This window comes from Solanum verrucosum, unplaced genomic scaffold (assembly GCF_900185275.1).
Source record: "Solanum verrucosum unplaced genomic scaffold, falcon-dt-bn FXZP01000144.1, whole genome shotgun sequence".
Lineage (NCBI taxonomy): Eukaryota > Viridiplantae > Streptophyta > Magnoliopsida > Solanales > Solanaceae > Solanum > Solanum verrucosum.
Genome location: NW_026020773.1, coordinates 1,663,002 through 1,687,941, shown reverse-complemented (window position 1 = coordinate 1,687,941; position 24,940 = coordinate 1,663,002). Strand labels below are relative to the sequence as shown.

General features: G+C 30.1%; 3 protein-coding genes across 4 annotated transcripts; all 3 read right to left on the bottom strand.

Annotated features, from left to right (window-relative positions):
- Positions 1 to 836: 836 nt before the first annotated feature.
- LOC125812939 (60S ribosomal protein L19-3-like) lies at positions 837 to 3,715 on the bottom strand. Its single transcript, XM_049492418.1, has 5 exons — positions 3,558 to 3,715; positions 2,250 to 2,372; positions 1,366 to 1,679; positions 1,122 to 1,192; positions 837 to 1,038 (listed from the first exon to the last, which is right to left on the bottom strand). Exons 1-5 carry the CDS (start codon positions 3,667 to 3,669, stop codon positions 1,014 to 1,016), a joined length of 645 nt encoding a protein of 214 aa, XP_049348375.1. The 5' UTR covers positions 3,670 to 3,715; the 3' UTR covers positions 837 to 1,013.
- Positions 3,716 to 5,556: 1,841 nt separating this feature from the next.
- LOC125812937 (polygalacturonase) lies at positions 5,557 to 9,993 on the bottom strand. The gene is made up of 5 exons (XM_049492415.1): positions 9,742 to 9,993; positions 8,520 to 8,828; positions 7,427 to 7,716; positions 6,355 to 6,574; positions 5,557 to 5,784 (listed from the first exon to the last, which is right to left on the bottom strand). Exons 1-5 carry the CDS (start codon positions 9,925 to 9,927, stop codon positions 5,557 to 5,559), a joined length of 1,233 nt encoding a protein of 410 aa, XP_049348372.1. The 5' UTR covers positions 9,928 to 9,993.
- Positions 9,994 to 10,944: 951 nt separating this feature from the next.
- On the bottom strand, positions 10,945 to 24,422 carry LOC125812935 (pectinesterase-like). Of its 2 annotated transcripts, none has more exons than XM_049492412.1 (4): positions 23,769 to 24,422; positions 15,126 to 15,493; positions 11,945 to 12,157; positions 10,945 to 11,593 (listed from the first exon to the last, which is right to left on the bottom strand). In XM_049492412.1, exons 1-4 carry the CDS (start codon positions 24,392 to 24,394, stop codon positions 11,106 to 11,108), a joined length of 1,695 nt encoding a protein of 564 aa, XP_049348369.1. In that variant the 5' UTR covers positions 24,395 to 24,422; the 3' UTR covers positions 10,945 to 11,105. The 2 variants fall into 2 exon arrangements, with proteins under 2 accessions (XP_049348369.1, XP_049348370.1); XM_049492413.1 differs by lacking the exon at positions 23,769 to 24,422 and adding an exon at positions 16,063 to 16,787.
- Between the last annotated feature and the right edge of the window lie 518 nt (positions 24,423 to 24,940).

The window sequence follows — 24,940 nt, the reverse complement described above, 5'->3', positions numbered from 1 at the left end:
AGTAACATATATATCGAGAGTTACATAAAAGAAAATGCCATAAATTATAATAATAAACAATTTTAAAAATATCTAATGAGATAAAAAATACTCCGATATATTGGACACAGTTCACTATTAACTTAACACTTTTAAAAAAAAAAACTATAAATAGAAGAATAGTTTTATTATATCACCATTTGAATATATAATAAATAAACTAACACTCACCAAACCATTTATGTCCCAACAAGTATGAATTCCCACCGCACGTTCAACAGCTCAACATCACGGTTATGCAATGAATATTGATTATAATCGTGTCTGTTACAACTACAAGTTTGTACACTTACTGAACTATACTGTCCTCATTTTTTAAACCGCAAATTTTGCCTCAACGTATACCATCTTATAAGGATTTCATAGGACGTGAGTCGTCACTAGTCAGTAGCAAGCATGAATATTTTGTCCACATCCGCTAAAAAAATTTACATCTTAGGCACTAAAGCTATGCAAGTACATAACGATAAAACTGAAGAAATATTCTCACGTACATGTGGAAAGCTCAAATTCAGAATAGCGCATACAATATCGCATTACTGAGAATGTAATAAAAGCACTGGAACAATTCAACATAAAATACTAGCAAACTGCAAGACAGAACCAGACAAATAAGTCCTATCCTTGTTCACATTGACGAGTAGTGAATTTATCCTGCTACCATTAAAATCAAAGCAAATGACTCGTCCATAAAAGGACTATCTTCGATTGAACAGTCACAACTAGCCAAAAAAGCAGAAATGCAACAAGAAGAAGAATTCAATCCAATGCAAAATGACTCTGGAGAAAATATGATTAAAACATATAAAAGGATCAACGTATCAAAAATTTAAACCAGCTTTCAAATTCATACAAGTAACATTGTCTTTTAAAGTTAAAAGGCCAAAAAGGGAAGGGATCAAACATACTAAACTGCCATACTAACAAGGACAAAAAGTAGGCATAGCGCCAACCCTCCTTACAATTCATCATGCTCATTTCTTCGACTTCTTAGATCCCCTGCAAGGATATACTCTCATCAAATGATGTTCAAACTAGGCCCTAGGAGAAACTACAATTAATATATTTGCAGATGAACTTACTGAGCTTGCTGGGCTGGTGCGGCAGCAGCTGGTGCTGCAGGTTGTTGTACTGGCTTCTCTCCTCCTGGTCCCTGAAAATTGAAACAGAAAAGATGAGCAAAAATCCTACACAGATACTTAAAAGGGTATAAAATCCCATAATCACATGAAATGCATCTTAAAAACATAAAACTTGAGTAGAGCACTCTATCAAGTGTCAGAGCCAACTTTTCTCTAGAAATTTTAATGAGCTTCAAACAATTACCTGAGCCAAACGTTCTTCCCTCCTTGCAAACTTTCTTTCTCTGCTTGCCTTGTTCTTTGCCCTCCTAGCCTCAAATTGGTCGGACAAGGTCTTCTCTCTAGCCTTCTCAGCCTTTGTCTTGTGGATATTTTCCATCAGCACACGCTTGTTCTTGAAAACATTACCCTTCACCTTCATGTACATGTCATGATACATGTGTTTGTCAATCTTCTTTGATTCCCTATACTTGCGAAGCAAACGCCTGAGGACTCTCAATCTCCTCATCCAAAGCACCTTGGTAGGCAGTCTAGCCTCCCTGGTACCTTTGCGCTTACCTGAAAAAAGAACAGATATAAGCCAACAGAGCAATTTCACCTGCTAATATACATTAGTCACTACAAAGACAGGGTAGAAATGGCATAGTTCAAAGACAGTTAATATACGAGCAAAATAATCTTTGATACCAAGCAACCAAAAAGGTGCCTATATTGATATATCTTCTTTAGGTATGGAGTACACAAAAAACTGTTTAATTAGGTCAAAAAGGTGAAGTGACACTACACTAAAACAAAGCATGATTGTATTAAACAACTTACCAGAAAGAATAATACTAAATATAGGCTTCTAATCCCTCTATCTCATTTTAATTGGCATAGATGCCATGTATGGCCAAAAGCTTTCTCCTTAGAAGTTCACCTCTTATATTCTTCTTTATTTTGATTGGAAAATTGAGTTGTTATATTCTTCTTTATTTTGATTGAAAAATTGAGTTGTTATATTCTTCTTTTTTTTGAAGGGAAAAAAACAATGTCCAATGCTTGACAGCAAATCAATAGAGCTACCTAAAAACTGAACTAGGTCATGTAAAATAAGTTTCTGCAATCACAGTCAAGACAAGGAGGTACCATATCCAGAGTGACGGCCTTTCCTCTTGGCCTCCTTCATTCTGCGAGCACGAGATCTTGAGTGAATTTTGGTTGGTTTCCTGATGATGAAACCATCCTTAACCAATTTCCTGATGTTTTGACCTGCACCAAATGGAAATGAAGGGATTACTGGCAGTAAATAAGAAACTACAACAAACAATAGTTGCCACAATGACATACGCAGAGTTACAAGGATCTCAAATGGCTTGCACAAGCTTGACCAATTAGCTTGTTAGAGCAACATGTTCTAGTTATCAAGATTGAGTAAACATTAATATCATTTTGTCATCTAAACCTCAGATTAATAAGCAAATAATGCAAAGCAGCAACACCAAATATATATCTGTCAATACGACAACACACCCAATGAAATCCCACAAAGTAGGTATCATTCCAAATTGATATCTGCCAAAAATAAAGATAATTGCAGATAATTTATACCACTGTTTGGTAACCCTATCATTACTGGTTAAATTACAATGACGGTGCTGTAATGAACATATACAGCTCAATTACATTTCCATCTCACGACTCAAACTTCAGCAAATATAACTTGTCACAAAACCTATCAACACCTGCCAATAAATTCAATCCACTACATCTTCAGTTTTCAGACAAAATCAGTGTAATTGGTTATTCCCATCCGTTAACACAAGAACAACCATCCTTCTTAATAAAGCTTACCAAAATCAACAATGTTTCCAATGCTCAAATCTAAGAAATATCACTCTAAGCTGACACTGTTTACATGTAAATAACAAAACATTATTATGCTGCTAGTCTCGTGAACATTACTAACTAAATTCGAAAACCGCAACTCTAACAAAAGGCGAATTGATAATAACAGTACATTAATCTACGGTACACTGGAGCTTAACTGATCAAACTCTACGACATAATATACATAAACAGTATATTAAGTTGAAACAATTTTAATGTTGATCAAAATCCAAACCTAAAACCCTCCACACACAAAAAACGATGAAACGATATCAAAGTAGCATAATCTAGGCCTCTTTGGATCTAAACTGGTCAACATCTACTACGTGAAGAGTATATTTCGTTACAACAACAGTAAGGTTGATCAAATTCCAAACCTAAAACACTCCACAACCAAAAAAACGGTGAAACGATGAAGTAAACATAACCTAAGCCTCGTTGGAGCTAAACTGATCAAAATCTACTACAGATCTTTCACAAATAAAAGCTACAACATACAAACAAGAGACTACAGAGATAGCATGAACGTAACTAGAGATTGATAAGAAAAAGAAAACAGAAACATACGGGAATTGGCCATGGAGATTTCATTCCCTTCATTAGGATCAAGCCAAACTTTTCCTCTTCCACACTTGAGGACACTAGCGGCGAGCCGCTTCTGGAGCTTCAACGAAACCATTTTCGATTTTGTGAAGCTGCGAACAAAGGAGAAATGGACAATGGTTGGGAGAGGCGGATTTTATACCACTGAAATTAATGCCCTAGGGTTTTTCGAAATGGGCTTAGAAACTGTCTTTTGTCCAATGGGCCTCTTAGTACTGAGGATTAGAACTAATTGCACTTGTAGCCATATATAATCAAGTTTTCAAATTATTTAATTCATAGTTAATGTTGACAAATTTTAGACAAAAAAAAAAACATATTTGTTGCTCTTCTTCTTCTATATCACTATCACACAATATAGAAAATCATGCTATCAAAAAAAAATAAAAAATTATGATGTGCTACATTATATAAAGGAACTAGGCATTGAGTGTAAAATCCAAGAAAAGAACACCATTGAAGGTTCTTGAGAAAAAAAATTGAAAATGATAAAATAAGTTTGTTAGATTTGATGTGTTTTTCACAAATAGATTATTGGGGTTGGTTATTTATGATATTTAAAACTGAGCTAATTCGGAGTTGATTTGGGCATTGAATTGAGTGTTTATAAATTCAATAACAAATTATTATTTCTAACATAAGTTTGTTTACATGAATGCTTGAAGTACAGTCATGTATGTGACCTCTCAGATAAAATTTATAACTTTATCCATAGATTTCCATAACTTCATCTCGAGCTCCCAAGCAATGGGAGGAGTCAGGTCATTGATCGTAAAAGAATGAATTGCTTGGTTAAAGTCATAGCGAAAACGAATCTTCATAAGATAATTGTCACTACTTATAGACATGAACCTAGGTGATCTATTATATGGAAGAATCAACGAATGAGTTGTAGTTAGAAGTGAAATGTCACTTGAACCCAAAATCAGCTAGTTCTCACCAAAATGTGTTAAGGTGTAGCAATTTATAGAATAAAATATGTTTCGCAATTTTATAATTCATTTTTTCAATATCTAAGTAACCTTTGAATACAAATTACATGTATTTGTTCTCAAATTTGTTATATATGTTTTAAGTTGTCTCTTAAGTGGCTAGAATATAATTATATAGTTTAGACTATGAATTAATTAGGGATCCCAAAATCGGCTAGTTGTGACGTATATAATCTTATATGGAATTATAAGATGATGATTAAATAATTATTAGGGATCTTGTGAACAAATTTTTGATTAATTTATTGGTATTTCTTATATCACTTCTAATTAAATAACTTTATCAACTTATAAGATTAGATGATTTCAATACTAACAAAAATTTAAAAAACTTTTCTTATTTAGTATATTGGATTGAATTTTGTTGAAAAAAACGAAATATTTTCCATAAGAATAACCCTTACTATTTATAATTTTGTAGCTAATATGAATCAAGCTAAATTTTATCTTATTCTAATTTTCTAGAAGACCCTAAAAAGAAAAATATCGTAATAAACCATAAATAAATTATGTGAATACACAAGAACATATGCATATTGTATTTAGCTAGGGTTGATATATATCCCTAACGACTAACATCATTGTCACTAAGAAACTAACCCTAGCTATATTCCGTAGCTAATATACGTCAAACTATAAATTTTTATCTTTTTTCTATTTTCAGACACCAAAATAATATAAATATTATAATAAATCATAAATAAATTATGCAGATACAAGATTGAACACATGCATGTATTTAGCTAGGGTTGGTATCCCTAACTACTAACATGCATTATTGTCACTAAGAAACTAACCCTAGCTAGCTACACTCAGTAGCTAATATGCGTCAAGCTAAATTTTATCTCTTTCTCTATTTTCAGACATCGAAAAAAAAAGATAAATATTATAATAAACCATAAACAAAATTACATGGTTTTATTGAAATTCACACACATTTTTTCATAGACATAATTTGATTAATAATGTAATTATTGACATGCTGGTACACTAGTTTTTCCACTGAATACTGTTTTGGCATTTTGACAAGTTGCTCCTAAAAGAGGTCCAGTTGAACCAGATGGAGTTATATCAATGTCAGCCAATTCAACTCCTTCACATGGAGCTGCTTCACTGCAATTAAGTGCTACTGGTGCTTTTGTATTTGTTGTGCCCCTTATGTTCTTGAAGTGAATATCTGTTAGTTTCACCTTTGATGGCTATACCAAACAAAATATATAATAATGTATAAGTGACATTGATCTACAAAAATTAGTATAATTAACTCAAATTCATGTGTTACGATGATATACTAATAGTTTACGATGATATTTATTATCTCTCATTTAACTTTGTTTATTAAGGTTTGAATTTTAGAAAGAAATCACGTAGTGTTTTTGCTTCTGTTAAAAAAAATCACAATTCAAATTGTATTACTATTTCAAATTATGGTGATGTTAACACTATTATCCCAATAGAACTCGAGGTACTTGTTCTCTCTCATTAGCATAGGTATCGAGTAATTAACTCTGTCGAGCAAGGCTTGAATATTGAAAAGAAATCATCACCTAGTGTTTTGGCTTAGGATGAAATCTAAATTGAGATCTCATGACTCTTTGTCAGGCATATTATTGACGACTAAGTCACACATTTAGATGTTGTGGATACCTAAGTTTAGGGGTGTCAAGCACATAGCAACATGGTTAAGGAAGAGTGCATCTAAAATTTCTAACGTCTCAAAACACATGTGTCGAATAACTAGTTAGTGAAAAGTAGTTATGATAACTTACCTCATTCTTGTTCTTGGAATTATAGTGTTGATCAATAAGAATTGGATTTTTAACATCATCCAAGACAATATCTTCATAAACAACATCAGAAACTTGTAGTGGAGATGAAGCCATATAAGTCTTGATTCTTGCACCATTTGTTGTACTGTGGAATGTACAATTTTTTATATAAACTTTTGTAACATCCTTCTCATCTGGTCTTTTTCCAAGGCTTCCAATGCTGCAAAAAAAATTAAAATTAAAACAAAAAACTACATTTAAAATTTTTATTTATCTAAATTTATAAAAAAAGTTAGTAGTATTTTTAACCCCTCAATTATAGATGATTTTCAATTTCAATCCTTGTAACACTTGAATAAACACATTGAATCCCCTTACCATTTGAACAAACTATTGTTTTATTAATAGTTAACGTCCATTAATTAATTAAAATATGTACTCTTATTCCCGTTGCTTTGAATATTCATCAATTTTTCATAATTATTAATAATATTATGACTTAATCATTCTATGTGGTATGCTAACTATACTCCATATTTGACAACTATACACTTCTAAAAATAATCTAGATATAACATATTTTCAAAAATACATATTTCAATTACTTGAAAGTTAAAATGTGCTTAATCACGTATCACACTATTAGAAAATCATTTTTTTTTACGGAATTCGTCAGACTTTGGCTCGTTAATAACATTTCCAATTGACTTTTTGTCAGAAATTCCTTACTGACGAGCCAAATTCCAACAACACATCTATTGGATACTTGCGACGACTTTTTTTGTTGTGTCACAATACTCTTTAAGTTATTTTACAAATAACTGAGGAACCAAAAGTACATATTATTGTTCTTTTACGACATATTAGGGCTAGAACGTAAAAGAGATGTAAAATTGTTCGTTGATTAAGAGATTCCATCAACTCGTGAATTGTAATATCACGAGTTTGAATTGTTGTGATCTCTTGATCATTCTTGTCTAGTCGAGTCTTTCTTATTCTTCTATTACTTATATGTGAAAAATTAACCGAAAAAATTTACATAATAATATTAAATTATTAATAAAAAACTAACCTTATTCCATGTCCAGGGCCACAATGAATATTATTGACAAAAATATTGGTAGTACCATGTCCAACACTAATGCAATCATCACCAGTCCCAATGTTGCTATCAGTAATATTGATATTAATTGTTTCACTTATATGAATTCCATCAGTATTTGGACTTGTTCCTGGTGCTGTAATCTTGATTTTTGAAACTGTGATGTCATTACTATCAGTAATTTTCAAGTGGACACCTTTGGAATCCACAAAATTGATGCCATTGATGGAAGAACTCTTCACAGTTTGAAATACAAGAGACTACACATACAAAAATAATAATAATTAAAATTCGAATCGTCGTTAATTTCATATATGATCATTCTAACTGTTTATTATATCAAAGTCATAAAACTACTTATTGTACTAGAAATATAAAATATGAAAGATAATGGATATTAGGTTGGGTCGAAAAAATATTAATTTTAAATGGTGTGACATGGATATCATGTAAGGTGCGCATGTCGACTTGAGTAAACTTATTTGACAATTCATTTTCTAGTTATTTGGATTCGTGCCGCATAAGATACACTTAAAGCGCGTCCTTCTCAGAGGCGGAGTTAGGTGAGGTTCGTGAGTTCGGACGAACCCAGTAACTTTTTCGTAGACTCTGTATTTGTAGTAGAAAATTAAATAAATATTTATGTTTATTAACTTCTGAACCCTTAATAAAATTGATTGACGGTTCAGTGGTAAAAAAGTTACCGTGAAAATACTTTTCACGCTAGAGTTGTGAGTTTGAACCCCCTCCCCTCTCTCTCAAACTCTTAATCCTGACTCCGCCTCTATACTTCTTAATCAGGAGTTTCTCCATTTTCAAAGCTCAAATTCGAGCATTATGGTTAAAGGTGGAGAATCTCATCCATCTTCTTATGCTCTTGCCTTGGTGGTTATGTCAATTTCATATATATAACAACCTTAGCTATGTGTGTCATTTTTTTGCTTCTTTCATATAACATGTATAATCTTGAGTTACTTTTTTTTCGTTATAAAAGTTAATTTTATGATTTTAATAGTAAATTAAAATTTGAACGATCATAAGTTGAGTGACTATCTAAACTTACAGTAGGGAGAGGAGGAGTGCTTCCGGTTTTGTCAGCATACTGCCAGCTGGCGTTTCCTTGTCCATTGAGAGTTCCGCCACCTGTAATAACGACACCGTCCACGTGTTCGAGGGATATCCAGGAGGCACGTGAGTACAAACTTATGTCTGTATTTGACAATACTGTCCCTTGAATTTCAATAGTAATGGGCTTTGGGCATGTACATGGGCCTTGAAAAATAGTTTCTCCTGTAGTGAATGTTCCTGGTGGAATAACAACTTTTGCTGAGCCTGTTGATTGGCAAGCTGATCTCCATGCCATCATAAATCCCTATTAAATCCAAGAAAAAAAAAAATACATTTATAAATAATTTATTTATTTGTCTCTAAAATCATCAAATCAAATTAAATAAGTAGTTAATCTAGTAGAATACAACTTGTTATGAATATGCATACAAGTCCAATAGATAATTAAAATTGAATTTCGACCATCAGAGTTACAGGAAAATTCATGAGTAGAGAACTATCTGATTTTTAACCAAATCTCTTTCATCAAATAAAATTATCTTTTGTGTCTTGTATGTATACATAACTCGTTGAATACTCTTATATAAAGAAAACCTTTTATTGTAGCAACAAAAGTGTTTCAAGAATTGTTTTACATTAGGTTGATCAAATTTTGGCGGGGGCGACTCAATGCCTTTAAAAATGAAAATCTGTCTTACGCCCCCCAAAATTTGAGGACCTCATTTTTTAGTAATAATAGAATTATTATATGTATTTTTAACAAAAAATTAAATTATTGACATTAAAAGATGTTTATTTCTTTTTGTCAATTTTTAAATTTAACTTCCACATGACAGGTTTAAAACCACAAGATTAAAAAATATTCCATATAATTAGTTTAAGACCATAGAAAAAAAGAACGTTTTTTCATTAAAAAGAAGAAATAACTTTGGATTTCAAAAAAAGAAGAAGCTGGGCCTCCGATTTATTTTTGGCTTTAGGCCACTAATTAACTTGAGCCGCCACTGAATTCTGGTATGACTTTCTTGCATACTTTTGAATCCCCTCGTTAGAATTCCTAATCACACCACGGGGCATGATGCAACGTAACGGTATATACCTAAATATGTATGAAAATATATATATGCACACATAATATATAGTCATAGTAGAATATTGAATATAACATCAGGGCAAAGGGGCGGAGCTAGAAACTCAAGTATAGATTCGGGCCTTACCCGAGTGCTATCTGCAGTGGGATCTGGTCTAGCTCCGTACTTGGTAACATCGAAAACTGTCTCCATAAGGCCACGACGCGAACCAAAAGGTGCACAATCTGCAACTTTTGATGATAAAATGGCTATACCCAAAAGTAAGAATAATCCTATAGTATTATTGATTTCTAATCCTTTTGGAATAGCCATTATGGTTGTGGCCTAATTAGGAAATTGAAAAATAAAATAAAGAAGAAAAGTGAGAAAATTAAAGAAGGAAAGGACCCTTTTTGAATGGAGATAAACAAATCTTTTGCCATTTTTATATCAATCTTCTTACACCATACAAAAATTATTGGCTAGTGTTTAGTTTGTTTCATTTCTTGTTTATGTTATTTCCTACATTTTAGCTAAATTAGAAGTTTAAAAGTTCACCTTAAATCATTAACAGAAAATAATTTGTGTGGCCTTTAGAAGCTAGGTCCTCTTGTAAAATATAATTTAACTTTTTAGTTAAACCGTATGGTATCTGACTTATTGGTTCGATTAATTTAAATTCTTCAGGCACTAAGAGGGAAGTATCAAATTAAGTCTTGCGCCTAACTCACACCCCCAAAAAAGAGGAGGATTGTTCATGGTTCTTGTCTTTAAGTAACTGATGTGGGATTCATACCATTCATCACCCTCTCACGCTTATATCCGTACAGTTTTATCTGAGGTTCCACTGCTTGGTCTAGTGCGTGCACATTCATGGATCAATTGATATTTTCAACCCCCGCAACTGTCTAGGACCCTAGAGACCCTCATTAGGTGGGGTCGGGTCTAGCTCTAATAATATTATGTCAAATTACATCTTGATCTAACTCAAATTCGAATATAAAACTAGTTTATAGAAATTTCTCCATTCTTAAGGTTCTAACCTAAATCTAATACTAGGGTATGTGACACCCTCACAACTCGATGACAATTGTCCACCAACACGTTCATTTTGATCTTAAGATTTTCGGACATTATTATATAAGTAAGTAAATAAATAATTCCAAATTTATTTATGATAATTAAGCTTATATTGCCACTCTGAACTCATTGACATTTAACAATTTCTCAAGAAATGAAGCTTTGACATCAAATTTCTTATAAAGGGAACTTAATATATATATTCTCAATAGTAAAACAAGCTAACAACATCCTTAAGATGCTAAGAAAAATCTTAACACATGAACATAGGCAAGCAATGAGCCAGACTAGTAACTGTCGCGGTTGTTATCTCCAAGGTATATATATAAATAAATACCCTATAAGTTGATGTTTTGATAAAATTTATTAATCATCTAGGACAATATTCATCTTAATAGAGCCTCTGCGCTCACTTGACTTAAAATCTTGTATCAAGAGGAAGTCAAACCGGAATAAAATGGCACCTCGGTAGCAGGTATCCACTCACTCCCTTGTATAAAATTCCCAACAGTAAATTGACTCGCCTCAGTAGAGCTATTAATGACTCGATAACCGGGCCATTTCACTCTAGCACTAGTATTTGAACCGGGTCCCCGGTTCAAATACTCTCCATAATAAAGTGTGTTCAATGCAAAATCACCACTCCATTCTAACCAACCAGCAGGATCAATTAAGCTACCAATATTGGAGAAGAGAAATACAGTTCTTGAATATTGTTTCCATGGTCGTCCTAAGTAATTTTTGAATGACGATAGAACAGGAACTAAATCCGATGCAGCTTCCACTTTACAATTCAAGATTGAAATTCCAGTGTTTTGATTTGGATCCTCTCTTCCTTGTGCTGTGAATATGTTCTTCTGATTCGGGTTGGGTTTACGAGCATACAAGTTACAGTTCTGGAGAACAACAGCTGCATTACCTGTTTGAAGACATAATTTAACAAGTTATCTGTTAGGATCATAGTAATCAGGTATCTCGTATAGAAACTAATAATATACTTGAAAAGAGACACAAAAAGTTAATGTGGTTTAATGACTCGATCTACATATATATAAGAGAAAAGTTTATATAAGGTAACATATTTGGATATATGACTTTCTGATTTTGACCATATGAGATATTAACTTAATGGCCAAAAAAAGAGCAAAGGTTAAACTAAAAATGATATAATTTTCTGATTTTGACTTATAAACATTTTTAGTAAATTTACCAAATATTATATAACAATTAAAATATTTAGATGAAATAATCACACAGTTCAAAATGTTACCAAAAATGAAGTCGACCGTCCCATAGACATCGCAATTGCGATAAAATTGTCGAAGGGAGTGGACGTAGAGGGTGTCTTGATAGGCAACAAAGCTGCATTGGTAGAACGCAGATAGGTCGGAGCCGCTCCGCAGAGCCACTGCTTGGTGCTTGCTTGGTCCGGCATAGTTCTCAAACGTAATGCCTCTGGCTAAGAACCCATTTCCCACCACAGCTGCAATTAAAAAAAAATGCAAAGATATTGAGTTTTATAATACTGATCTTATTTTCGACAATTGAATTTGACTTTTTATATTCATATTGAAACTAGACTTAAACGTCTTTGAATTCTGCTTAAGGCTATAGCTAGTGTAAAACAATTTATTAGGGAAGCATGGATATACCATTTATAATATGAATCATCAAAACTAATAATAATTTTGACTCTAACTCTATATTTATTTTTAAAAATTACTTGGATCTAATGCATTAGTTATATATAGATCAGTAATGTGAACTAAGTAACTTAAGTAGACCCTAAATTTTTATTAGAAAATTAAATAGTAAGTATTCATAAATATTTAGTTGTGGATTCAATTATTATTATTATTATAGTATTTACTTGATATTGTTATAGAAACCTACAAACTTCATGTTTTGAATCTGCTTCGATGTACAAATTATTAATTTAAAAATCAGTTTCTTCAGAGGATTATAGATTATAGAGTACAATACAAGACACCAACATATATATAGACAAAAATCTTCCATCTTTTCAGAAATCTATATTTATTATTAATTATTTAATATTTATAACCAGATACTAGATCTTTTAAGAAAATTAAGAAGAAGAAAAAAATCTGCTAATCTTTATCATATATATGGACACTGACCTATGTTGTCTTATATCATTGCATGTATGTAAATTGGAATAATACTTTCACTTCCACTAATCGCAAGATTAATAGTCAGAATTTTCTTTTAAAAGTTCAAAATATGAAGGAAAAAAATATACACATGAAAAAGCATCGGGGTTGAACATCTATATTAAAAAATGTTAATTATATATAAACGATGTCATTTTTTGTTAAAAAAAATCGAACAACTCTTTGACCTTATCTGATTCTCGACTGTACTTGAAATTATATCTTATCATAAATTTTTCATACATAAAATTCAAATTCAAAATCTTTAATCGAATATAAGCGTCTGTCATACCATAACTCCACGTGGTCCTAAATTAAAGGCTAAAGCTACACATTGCTTCAAGTCGAGCTATTTAATTATTTTTTTTATGTGGATTCAAAAATTATTGGAGGGATGAACCTAACCAGACAAGAAGACATGGGATCATTAATTATAGGAGTAGTACACTTGTAAAATAAATCTAGTTGAATGGTTGAAGTGAATTAAATTAAAATATATTTTATTAAATATTTTCTCTCTTCTCAATTATTTGTCCACTTTTGAATAAACACATTTATTAAGAAAATAATTATTGGCATAATGAATTTATCATTTTACCCCTATTAATTATGAAATGGATGAATTAAAAACTTAAGATTTTCAAGAAGTTATATCTTTTTCAAAGTAATTAATTAAGGGTATAATAGGTAAACATATTTTGTCCTTTCTTGATTTATCAAAATGAACAAGTAATTAAGGACAATTAAAAAAGAAAAAATGGACAAATAGTTAAGACCAGATGGAATATAAATATAAAATTTAGATCAAATTATTAAATTTTATCGAATTTATAACTTTTATGGTAGCTCAAACGCTCAATTTACAAGATAGGACCAAATTAATGTTGAGGTGGTTGTTGTGGGGTCCTTTATCTATTAGATATGCTTAATGAGACAAATGTATGAATTATTCCTACTTGTAATTATAGATGAATTTAATACTTAAAGTTAACGAATTCTTATTTAGTAGTAAAATATGAATAAAAATTATTAAATTTCCATAAATTCGTTAATAACATTGTGGTGCACGACAATTTTTTAATTGCTGGACAACACTGATATTTGAATTTTATAAGTAATTCAAATTGTATCACATAAATTACAATTATGAGTAATATATTAGCATTTTTCCTGCTTCGTCCCATCCTATTTTAAAGGTACTCTGTACTAGTCTTTTGAATATAAAGTCTCAAATTCATAGCTAGGGGTGGTAATAGTACGATTGATCAATTATTTATTTTTAAAATTATTTATTATATTAAATTTTTAATTATTTTATTGAGCATGATTAAATTTAAATTTTTTAAAATCGTCTCAATCTTGAATAGAGTATATATAAGTCTTGATTTTCCACACCGACAGAATCCATCAATTTTTTCATAACCCTACATGTTCAATGTTAATATTTCATGTCAAGATCTTTCAATGTCTTTTTAATAATTCATATTTCGAATTTTTGCCTAACACAAATATCTACACAATAATATCTAATGCCATGACTTAAGGAATGACTAACTTATTAAAAGCGAAATGCGTCGTATTATGACTATTTTTTATTCTCTTAATTTGAATTCGAAATCTCTAATTAAAAATGAAGAAATTCTATGTATTCATTCCTTCACGATGGTACCAATAATGATCTTTACTTTTACAAAAACTACTCCCTATGTCCAAATTTCAATAATAGTTGTCTACTGAAAGACTTGACACACACCTTAAAAAACAATTAATAATCTGGACAATATTAGTATTATATTATCTTTCAAATATATTAAATTAAATATTTTGAGAAGGGTAAAATAGACATAAGGGTAAATTATCTCTTGATTTTTAAACTAAACAAATATTATTGGACAACTATTTTTAGTATATCGAATTAATAAAGATGAACGGAGGGAATACTATGTAACATAATTAGATTACTAAAAGAATATTAGAATAATTCTATCAAACTATTAATTATAGTATACATGACTCATGATTAACAAATTATTCACACCAATAATATGAGATTAAGGAAGGTCTAAATCATTGAATTAATTTCAAAGCGCATGACACTACATAGAACGTGCCTTTGTCCAAATAATTATCTATCTTATTTTAAAATTATTATTCTCAATTTATATTTCTCGAATATGAGTATTGTAACATATAATTAAATTTCAGATAATTGTTACTAGCTATCAATGTATAAAGGTTAAACTCATACGATATCAAAATAGGGAGTTTTGAACTTACCAACGGTAGCTGATCGGAAAGTAGTCCATCCATCAACAACGTTCCGATTACCCTTTATTACTGTTTTTCCGATCCCATCTCCGACGAACATTATCATACTTTTCTTTCTTTCGACATCAATATATTCGAAATACGTTCCCGCCTTAATGTAAATCACAAATCTTGTACTACTAGAATTTGGTGCGGCACTTAATGCTGCATTAATAGTAGTAAAATTACCACTACCATCCTTAGCCACAACCAAATCGAACTTAATTTGGTTCACCGGAGCTTGTAAAAGCGTCCTGTCCTTTTTTTTCAACCATTTCGGGTACCCATTCTTCATGGTCCCGTATTCTGGGAAGACTTCATTAGAGTTTGATGACGACCTAAAATCAAATTATAATAAGAGGCTTTCAAACTTATTCATGATTAAACAAAACGAGACAAAAAAAAGTAACTAATTCAATAAAATCGAGTTGAAATTACTTAGTGAAATAGAAATGATTGCACATAAAGGAAATGGTAAATGTTTTACTAATTAATGAAAGAGAGAAATTTAAAGTAATTTACTCACTCATCACTTGAAAAACTTCAACAAATCCTAAAAAAGAAAGGACAAACTTATACCATATTCCTTCTAATTCATGTGTATTAGTTCGACAGGATACATAATATAAAAAAAAAGTTTTTCAAATCTTACGGTCGTAAAGTAAATTTATGTTGTATATGAGTAAACAACTCCATCAGTTTCATTTTATATGATGTTATTTGTCAGAAAATAAAGTTTAAGAAACTAAAAAAGAACGACTTGCCTAAAGTATCTCTTGGGTAATAGAACAAGAAGAAAAGTTTAAAGTTGAAAGAGTTTTTTGAAATAAAAAATGTGTCATGACTTCAAGAATATATTATCGTTCAATATTTTGGGGGTCTAAAATATATGCTTTAGTGGCCTTACCCTTGAGCCGACCCTGTCTTTAACTTCTTAAGCATGGCAAGAGAGTTGCTCACATGTTGAGATATTGTATGCAAGTTCTTCTCAATGTATTGACTCAAGTTGTGTTTACTATTGTAAATTCCACCAAGACAAGTATCTTGATTTGTCATTGCACCACTAAGAAGTGTTTGTAGATCATTATAGTGCTTTAAAGGTGAATTACTACTATTTTTAGTAGAAAGATCATAAAGAGTTGTTTGTAACTCATCAATAGTAGTATCACCTAAAAGTTCAATACAATCATCTAATGCCCTTTTTTCAATAGGGTCCAATTTGGACACATGGTGAAGTATGTTAGAGCAATTTCCAGCAGAGGATTTGACTTCATTCATAGTGACATTAACATTGGAAGAAATGATTTCTGGAATTGATTTTTGGTGAAGATTTGGGATTAATGAAAGAGTGGAAATGCAAAGTTGGGGATAAAGTGTGTCTTGGCAATGTGAATTTGCAATTTGGATGTTTTTGTGAACATGAATTTGTTGAGTACTTGATACTAATAATGATTTTGGGGGAGAGAAGAATGTGAGCAAGAAAATGGATGAAAGAGCAAGAAAAAGTGAAGGCTTCTTTTTTTGGATATACATTTTGGGATCTTTGTGATGGAAATGAGTAGTAAAGTTGTGCTTCTTTTATAGGAATTTAAGAAGTTCCACTAAAAGATATTGTTCAATGGATACATCAAACTGAGTCAGAATTTAAACTTTATGAATATAAAAATTGAGATATTTATTAATTATTTGACTTACTTTGTTCAAAATTTAATATTTGTACATGTTTAGGTTTGAAGGAAAATGTTCTCCACTTCAAATATTGTTAAAAAACATTTTCGTGGAGGATATGTGAGTTTTTTTTTTACTAATTTTCTAATGTTTGATAAATAAGTAGAAAATACTATCTCAAACTGGTTAATTATTGGATCGGTGACCTTTTTATATGATTTGGACAATTTTCATCGCTTGAGCTAGCATTTGGTGTTGACTTAGATAAAAGATTTAACTCATTTCTTTACATGGTATTAGAGCAAGCCTCATTCTAATTCTCATTCACGATGTTGAACACCCATATTAAAATTATTCATGCTCCAGATATTCAGCCCTTGGCGTGAGTTTTTTTTTAAAAAAGAATTCTCATGTTAGTCAATTATGGGAAGAGTAATCTCTAATCCTCGTTCTTAGACTAGCTTTTGAGATTAAGTTAGGTTCAATTTTTATTTTTTTACAATTATATATGTTATATTTAGAATATTTTTAGAAGTACAACAACAAGAACGACAACACTATATATATATATATATATATATATATATATATATATATATATATTTAGCGTAATCCCATAAGTGAAGCTTGGGAGGGTAGAGTGTATGCATACTTTATTCCTACCTCGTAGAGATAGAGAGACTATTTCTGATAAATCCTCAACTTAAATAAAGCTTGTCAAACAATTTGAAAAAGGGGATACAAAGCAATAACAACAAATTAATATGAAATAGAGAGTATTAGATAAAAACGCAAGAAAGAATAATGACGTAATAATACAATAATCGAGACACAAAAAACACCAGTGAAAATCAAAATTGAAGACCAGAAAACTACAAAATAGTCTCAATATTATTGATAAGAAAGAAGGTTCAAGAACTCAAAAATGAAGTAATATAACACATAAAAATGAAATTACATGAAAAATTAATTTTTCGAGTTTCAATATATTATCGAATACTGAGTAGAAAATTGTAAAAAATAAATGAAAAGAAGTAATGGTGGTATGGTTACTCATTGGTGGTTAGGTGCAAGAACAATAGAATTATGTGTATGAATCTAATTGAAATCACATGTCTGCACATACTGCCGACACTGCAAAACCTTAAATCAAGGATGTATTTGTCTGCATTCTGTGTTTTTTTTTTCCTTTTTTCATTCGAGGTTTGATATTTATATTGGAGTTCTAACTATTTTAAATTTATGTCGGGTAGAACCCCATTCAAGGGATATTGGATTCATATTGGAGCTCGACCGATTATTTTGAATACATGTCGAGTAGAGCCTCATTCAGGGATAACTCTTCCTATCAAAAACTTTTTCATACTAAAGATTCCAATCGAGACCTTTGATTTAGAGAGGAGCAACCTCGTTCATTGCACCACATTTGTTGATGGTTGCATTCTAAGTGTTGTTTCCCTTTCCATGAGTACAATAATAGTATAAGATCTGATCTATTCATAAAAAAGTTTAGATATAAATAACTCATCTAGACATATATCTCTATATATTTTTGTGTGTTCATTTTCCAAGTTTTTTTTTCACTTGGAACAAGGAGGACCAAAGGGTGTATGTTTGTAATTGGCTAGGAGAATATATGTCGAAAAATAAGTAATTTTAATTTTTTATTAATTTCTTTGGTATTTAGTAATGTGAATAAGAAAATATTATCTAAGGAGCATTTGTATGTAATTTAGAAAATTACTATGGTGTACGGCTGGGTCGAATGGGGTTTTGAGTTGCTCGGGGCTGGGGTGGAGCAGCAAAGGGATTCATATGAACCCCTCAGAGTGTGTATTACTATATAAGAAGAGTGAATAAAATTCACTCTTCTTTCGACACGTGGCACCAAGATGGCCCACCTACTTTTATATTTGGTTTTTGAAGATGGCCCACCTACTTTTATACACTCCTCTTTCATTATATTTTAATTTTTTCCTTTTTAAATAGTACTAAAAAATATATTTAAAATATCACAAATTCGATTAACTCTCAAAATTTTACGCGAATTCTATAATTAAGACGAAGGGAATAACATATATTATTTGAAAAATTACTATATAATTACTACTCTTCTTATATAGTAATATTTTAATTTTTTCCTTTTTAAATAGTACTAAAAAAAAAATTAAAATATTACAAATTCGATTAACTCTCAAAATTTTACGCGAATTGTATAATTAAGACGAAGGGAATAACATATATTATTTGAAAAATTACATTAAGAATACCATAAACCACAATAGTTAACAACTTACAATATTTGAAAAACATATTAACTCTCAAAATTTCACATGTGTCACATAAATTGGGACAAATGGAGTAACATATATTATTTGAAATTACGTTAAGAATATTATTAATCACAACTTAAAGTATTTAAAAATACATAACATATATTATTTGAAAATAATATAAAAAATATTATAAATCATAATAATTAACAATTTAACGGATATTGTGCCCGTGCTTCCATTTAGAAGTGAGAATGTTTAGGAGCTTAGGGTTAGTCAGTCAATTGACCGATTTGCCCTTCTTCTTCAACTTCCTCTATTTACTACAAAAATAGTACTAAAAATCAATTTAAAATATTAAAATTTTGGTTAATTCTTGAAATTTCACATGTATTGCATAATATAATAAAGTGAGTAACATATATTATTTGAAAATTATATAAATAGTACTAAAATATAGTTTAAAATAGTACTAAGAATTTGGTTAACTCTCGAAATTTCATATGTACTGCGTAATTGAGATTGAGTGAGAAATATATATTATTTGAAAAATAGAATAAATATGTGATATTATTAGAAAGAGCTTTAATATATATTTTAAAAATTATTTTGTCTTCCGTATATGATTTTCTGCATATATGTGGAGTTTTAAAGTTTTTAACATTTTAATATAGAAATATGATTATTTGAAAATTTTAGTACTTTCTTCATTTAAATTTTTCCTTGTTTTTCTTTTAATTTGTTCTAGATTTAAAAGTTACATAAAAAGTACTTAAAATCACAATGTAATAATATAAGATATTAAAAAAACATAATTAAAAATCATAAAAGAAATTTTATTGACTCTTTAATTCCATATTGAAACAAAAGAAGTTTGTTTGAAAATAACATAAAAAGTAACGTAAATTAAAGTAAAATAACAACTAAAAATATTTAAGAATCATATAAGAAATTTAGTTGAGTTTCGTAAAAGTACCTACGTCACATAAAATGGAACAGAAAGAGTAATATATATTATTTGAAAATGATATAAGAAGTGCTATAAATCACAATAAATTAACAACTTCAAAATATATTTAACAAAATCACATACAAAAAATTATATAACTCTCCAAATTTCATCGGTGTCACATAAATTGAAACAAAGAACTACTCCCAATTTATGTTATTTACTTTCCTTTTTAGTCAGTCCCAAAAGAATATCACATTTCTATATTAAGTAACAATTTGATTATAAAATATTTATTTTACCCTTAATGAAATAATTTATAGTCATACAAATTTATATCATTCATTTTGGACCACAAATTTTAAAAGTCTTCATTTCTTTTTTAAACTCCGTGGCGAATCAAACTACCTCACATAAAATGAGACGGAGGAAGTAATATACATTGGGCCCGCGCTGGCGCGGGAACCTAATAACTAGTATATATATATATATTAAAAAAAAACTTAAGCTCACAAGAATAGTCAAAGGAAGGTGGTCCATACTAAGCTTTTGGCGAAAAGCATTTGTCTAAGGGGCTAAAGTCCACAAATATTTGATTTTGGTACACTATTTTAAGTCGTATTCGTGCAAAAAATTTATAAATCTATTTTCAAATAAAATATTTGAAATTTTATATGGATAAATTAAAGTTTATTTGTTTTGAATCAATTTTAATTATAAGTGGCTGAATTAAGTTATTCTTGTTTGAATTTCAAGAACATATATACAACTAAAATCCAGTCATTTTTTATTTAAACTCCAGTCATATATGGCTAAATTAAGTCATCTTTGTCTATCACAAATAATTGAAATGTCATTTTTGCATGAATTTCAGAAAGAAATAACTCGATTTTAACTTCAAACACCTCATATTTAAAATTATTTTGAAATCGATAAACGTAACATTTTTTTAGATCCAACTTTTAATCAATAGGGCTTGAAGACTAACATAAACTGGCCAAACATTAATAGAGGGACCAATATATGTTGGACTTTAAATTTCAATAGACTGGACCCTTCTTTCCTATGCACCACTCTCTTACACTTCTCTTCTCAGTTTATTTATTCTTTTTGGTTTTTCATCTGCTATTTGGAGCCCGTATTGATATCCCAATTAAATTTGTATTGCGTGGTACAGAGTCCATTCAAAGATTACGCTCCTAACAAGATTTTCTCCCCCATCTTTGCAAATTACTTATCAAGAAGAGCGAAAATGGTTGATATATGCAAATATATCATGTTTTAGATTACCATTTAAATTGTATCCTTAATTATTTTTTAAAAAGTTTGTGCAAATTTAGGCCTTGAAAAATTGTCTTTTCAAATAATGTTAGACTAATAGTAGAATTTAATATTTAATTTGCTCATATATTGCTTAAACTTACAAACAATACATTAGACTGTTATCTAACATTTACAATAATTTACAACATTTTAGACGGTGATCTAACATCTTCTCATAAAACTTTTAATTTGTTCATAAAGATCTCTAGGTCGTGGCCACAATATTTTATAATATGCAAAAAGAAAAAGAAACGAAAAATGATGATCATTTACTAAACAATTGACCCAAAAAGGATAAGCCAAACATAATTTCATGAAAAATACTTGAATTTGTTAAGATTTGAAGAAATGTGTGATGACCTTTATATATGTGCATAGAAATTTCTAGCGTCATAAGATTTGAGCAGTGACATAATCAGATTTTTTACTAAAAATATTTAAAAGGTAAAAATGTAAGGATATAAAGAAGTACTCAATGAGATTTACGACATTATTAGCAGCTCAATGATGTATAGTCCATTTAATTTTAGATCAATTAATCAATTAAACTACATACTTATTTGATCATGTTAAACAATATTTATTAGTATGAAATAGTAGTTGTTGGATAATTCATATATTAAAGTACATACTTAATTTCGATATCACATATAAATTAGGTTATAATATGTTAAAATCAAATTTCACATTCAAGCCCATTTTTCTAAGCTTTTTTCAATAATGATAGCTTAACTTTCTAATATCAAAATCAGTACTATAATCACAATTTGAACTTCATACACAACAAATCGACTTTGTCAAGCAACAATCTTTGTTAATGGATTGAAGAAGAGAAATATGGGAAGTGATCTACCTTTCAAATTAAATACAATATGGGTCAATTTGAGTAAGGACTGAAAAACAAAATTAATTTTTGGTTACGTTATAAGTTGAGTCATGTGAATTTTTTTTTCCCCACCCGATGTCTGGTAATCACATTGAAGCCCAACTAAATTCAAATTCGCGCCGGGAAGTCCCACATTGAGGGTAAAGCGCTCCCTACCAAAGGCGACTCTGTACCAAGGGGCGAGTCATGTGATTGGAAGTGTAAGGATCTCTTTAAATTATATGTATCGACGGTGCAATTATTTTTAGGGATAATTTCAGAGACCTCCCTTCAGGTTTCTCTCTATAACATTCACCTCCCCTGTAGTTTACGATATTACGTCTACCTCCCTTATTTTCATTTTCTTGTAACCATTCTTTAAACCTATTTAAAATAAATACAAATTAATTTAGATTTGACAATTTTACCCTTCTATATATTAATTTCTTCATATTTATAAATATTATATAAATATTATACAAATTAATTTAGATTTGTCGTGATACATGTAGTATAAACATAAAATAGGGAGTTTTGAACTTACCAACGGTAGCTGATCGGAAAGTAGTCCAATCATCAACGACGTTCCGATTACCCTTTGTTGTTGTTTTTCCGATCCCATCTCCGACGAACATTATCATACTTTTCTTTCTTTCTACATCAATATATTCGAAATACGTTAAATGTAAATCACAAATCGTGTACTACTAAAATTTGGTGCAGCACTTAATGCTGCATTAATAGTAGTAAAATTACCACTACCATCCTTAGCCACAACCAAATCGAACTTAATTTGGTTCTCCAAAGCTTGTAAAAGCATCCTGTCCTTTTTTTTCAACCATTTCGGGTACCCATTCTTCATGGTCCCGTATTCTGGGAACACTTCATTAGAGTTTGATGACGACCTAAAATAAAATTATAATAAGAGTCTTTCAAACTTATTCATGATTAAACAAACGCACAAAAAGAAGTAACTAATTCAATAAAACCGACTTGAAATTAAAAAGTGAAATAGAAATGATTGTAAGTAAATGTTTTACTAATTAATGAAAGAGAGAAATTTAAGGTAATTTACTCACTCATCACTAGGAAAACTTCAACAAATCCTAATTAAAAAAGAAGGAAAAACTTCTATCATATTCGTTTTAATTCATGTGTATTAGTATGACACGATACATAATTTTAAGAAAATAAAAAAATATTTTAAATCTTGTGGTCATAAAGTTAAATTATATCGTTTATGAGAAAACTCCATCAACTTCATTTTATATGGTGTTATTTGTCAGAATATAAAGTTTAAGAAATGAAAAAAATTACTTTCATTTAGATACTTACCTAAAGTATCTCTTGGGTGATATAGAACAAGACGAAAAGTTTAAATTTAAAAAGAGTTTTCTAGAATAAAAAATGTGTTATGGCTTCAAGAATATGTCATAGATAAATATGTCATGTAAAATGAAACAAAAGGAATATAGTATTATTTTTGGATCGTTCACTATTTTGGGAGTCTAAAATAGATGCTTTAGTGACCTAACCCTTGAGTCGACCCTGTCTTTAACTTCTTAAGCATGGCAAGAGAGTTGCTCACATGTTGAGATATGGTATGCAAGTTCTTCTCAATGTATTGACTCAAATTGTGTTTACTATTGTAAATTCCATTAAGACAAGTATCTTGATTTGTCATTGCACCACTAAGAAGTGTTTGTAGATCATTATAGTGCTTTAAAGGTGAATTACTACTATTTTTAGTAGAAAGATCATAAAGAGTTGTTTGTAACTCATCAATAGTAGTATCACCTAAAAGTTCAATACAATCATCTAATGCCCTTTTTTCAATAGGGTCCAATTTGGACACATGGTGAAGTATGTTAGAGCAATTTTCAGCAGAGGATCTGACTTCATTCATAGTGACATTAACATTGGAAGAAATGATTTCTGGAATTGATTTTTGGTGAAGATTTGGGATTAATGAAAGAGTGGAAATGCAAAGTTGGGGATAAAGTGTGTCTTGGCAATGTGAATTTGCAATTTGGATGTTTTCGTGAACATGAATTTGTTGAGTACTTGATACTAATAATGATTTTTGGGGAAAGAAGAATGTGAGCAAGAAAATGGATGAAAGAGCAAGAAAAAGTGAAGGTTTCTTTTTTTGGATATACATTTTGGGAACTTTGTGATGGAAATGAGTAGTAAAGTTGTGCTTCTTTTATAGGAATTTAAGAAGTTTCACTAGAAGAGATTGTTGCATGGATGCACTAATTTGACTTTATGAATGCAGGAATCAAGATATTTATTAATTATTTGAGTTATTTTGTTCAAAATTTAATATTCGATGTTGAACTCCCATATTAAAATTATTCACGCTTCAGATATTTAGCTCTTGGCGTGCATGAGTTTTTTTTTTTTTTTAAAGAATTCTCACATTAGTCAATTATGGGAAGAGTAATCACTAATTAATCCTCGCTCTCGGACTAGTTTTTAAGATTAAGTTAGGTTCAATTTTTATTTCTTTACAATTATATATATTATATTTGGACTATTTTTAGAAGTTCAACAACAAGAACGACAACACTATATATATATTTAGTGTAATCTCATAAGTGGAGTCTGGGAGGATAGATTGTATGCATACTTTATTCCTACCTCGTAGAGACAGAGAGATTATTTCTAATAAAGCTTGTTAAACAATTTGAAAAAAGGAGATATA